Source organism: Synchiropus splendidus, unplaced genomic scaffold (genome assembly GCF_027744825.2).
Source record: "Synchiropus splendidus isolate RoL2022-P1 unplaced genomic scaffold, RoL_Sspl_1.0 HiC_scaffold_68, whole genome shotgun sequence".
Classification (NCBI taxonomy): domain Eukaryota; kingdom Metazoa; phylum Chordata; class Actinopteri; order Syngnathiformes; family Callionymidae; genus Synchiropus; species Synchiropus splendidus.
In genome coordinates, this window is record NW_026527102.1 from 1 (window position 1) to 1038 (window position 1038).

Consider the following 1038-nt stretch of genomic DNA (forward strand, 5'->3'; position numbering starts at 1 on the left):
CCCGCACCCCCCCTCGCCCACATCCCCCCCCTCCCCCCCCCCCCCGCCCCCCCCTCCGCTCCCCCCCCCTTCCCCCCTCCCCCCCCCCCCCGCCCCCCCCCGCCCCTCCCCTGCCCCTCCGCCCCTCCCCCCCCCCCCGCTCGCCCTCCCCCCCCCCCCCCCCCCCCCCTCCCTACCCCCCCCCCCCTCCCCCCCTCCCCTCCCTCCTCCCACCCTCCCGCCCCCCTCCTTCCCCTCCAGCCGCCTCCGACCCCCCCTCCCGCCCCACCTCCTCACCCCCCCTCCCCCCCCCCCCCCCCCGGCCCCTCCCTCTCCCCCCCCCCGCCCCACCGCACCCCCCCCGCCCTCCGTCCCCTCCCCCCTCCCCCTCCCCCCTGACCCTCCCCCCCCCCCCCCCCCCCCGACCTGTCCCCCCCCCACCCTCCCCCCCCCCCCGCCCCCGCCCCCCTCTCCCCGCCTCCCCCCCCTCCCCTCCCCCACCTCTCCCCGCCCCCCCCCGCCCCCCTCCCTCGCCCCCCCCCCCCCACTTCCCTCCCCCCTCACGCCCCCTCCCCCCCTCCCGCCCTCTCTCTCCCCCGCTCCCCCCCCCCCCCCCCCCCCCCCCCCTCCCACCCCCCCCCCCCTCCCCCGCCGCCCCCCGCCTCCCACCCCCTCCCCTCCGCCTGCCCCCCCCTCCGCCTCCCCCCCCCCCCCCCCCCACCCCCCCCCCCCCCCCCCCCCCGCTCCCCCCTCCTCCCATCCCTTCCGCCCCCTCCCCCATCCCTCCTCCTCCCCGTCCCCTCGCCCCCCCGCCTCCCCCCCGACCCCTCCCTCTCGCGCCCCGCACCGCCCCCCCCCACTCCCCCACCGCTCCACCCCCCTACCCTCCCCCCCCCCCCGCCAGCCCCCCCCCCCCCCCCCCCTCGCATCCGCCCACGCCCGCTTCCCAGCCCCCCCTCCCCTCCCCCCCCCCGCCACACCCCCCCCCCCCCCTCTCCCCTCTCGTCCCCCTCCGCCCCCCCCCCCCCTGGCCGCCTTCCCCCCCCGCCGTCTTCCCCC

At 86.0% G+C, this 1038-nt stretch overlaps 1 protein-coding gene across 1 annotated transcript; it reads left to right on the forward strand.

The window, feature by feature from the left end:
* Window positions 1–13: 13 nt before the first annotated feature.
* LOC128752077 (uncharacterized proline-rich protein-like) lies at window positions 14–493 on the forward strand (the record flags this gene model as incomplete). Its single annotated transcript, XM_053853099.1, has 2 exons — window positions 14–112; window positions 455–493. Coding segments are annotated over 2 exons (138 nt in total), but the record flags the coding sequence as incomplete, so codon positions are not given.
* Between the last annotated feature and the right edge of the window lie 545 nt (window positions 494–1038).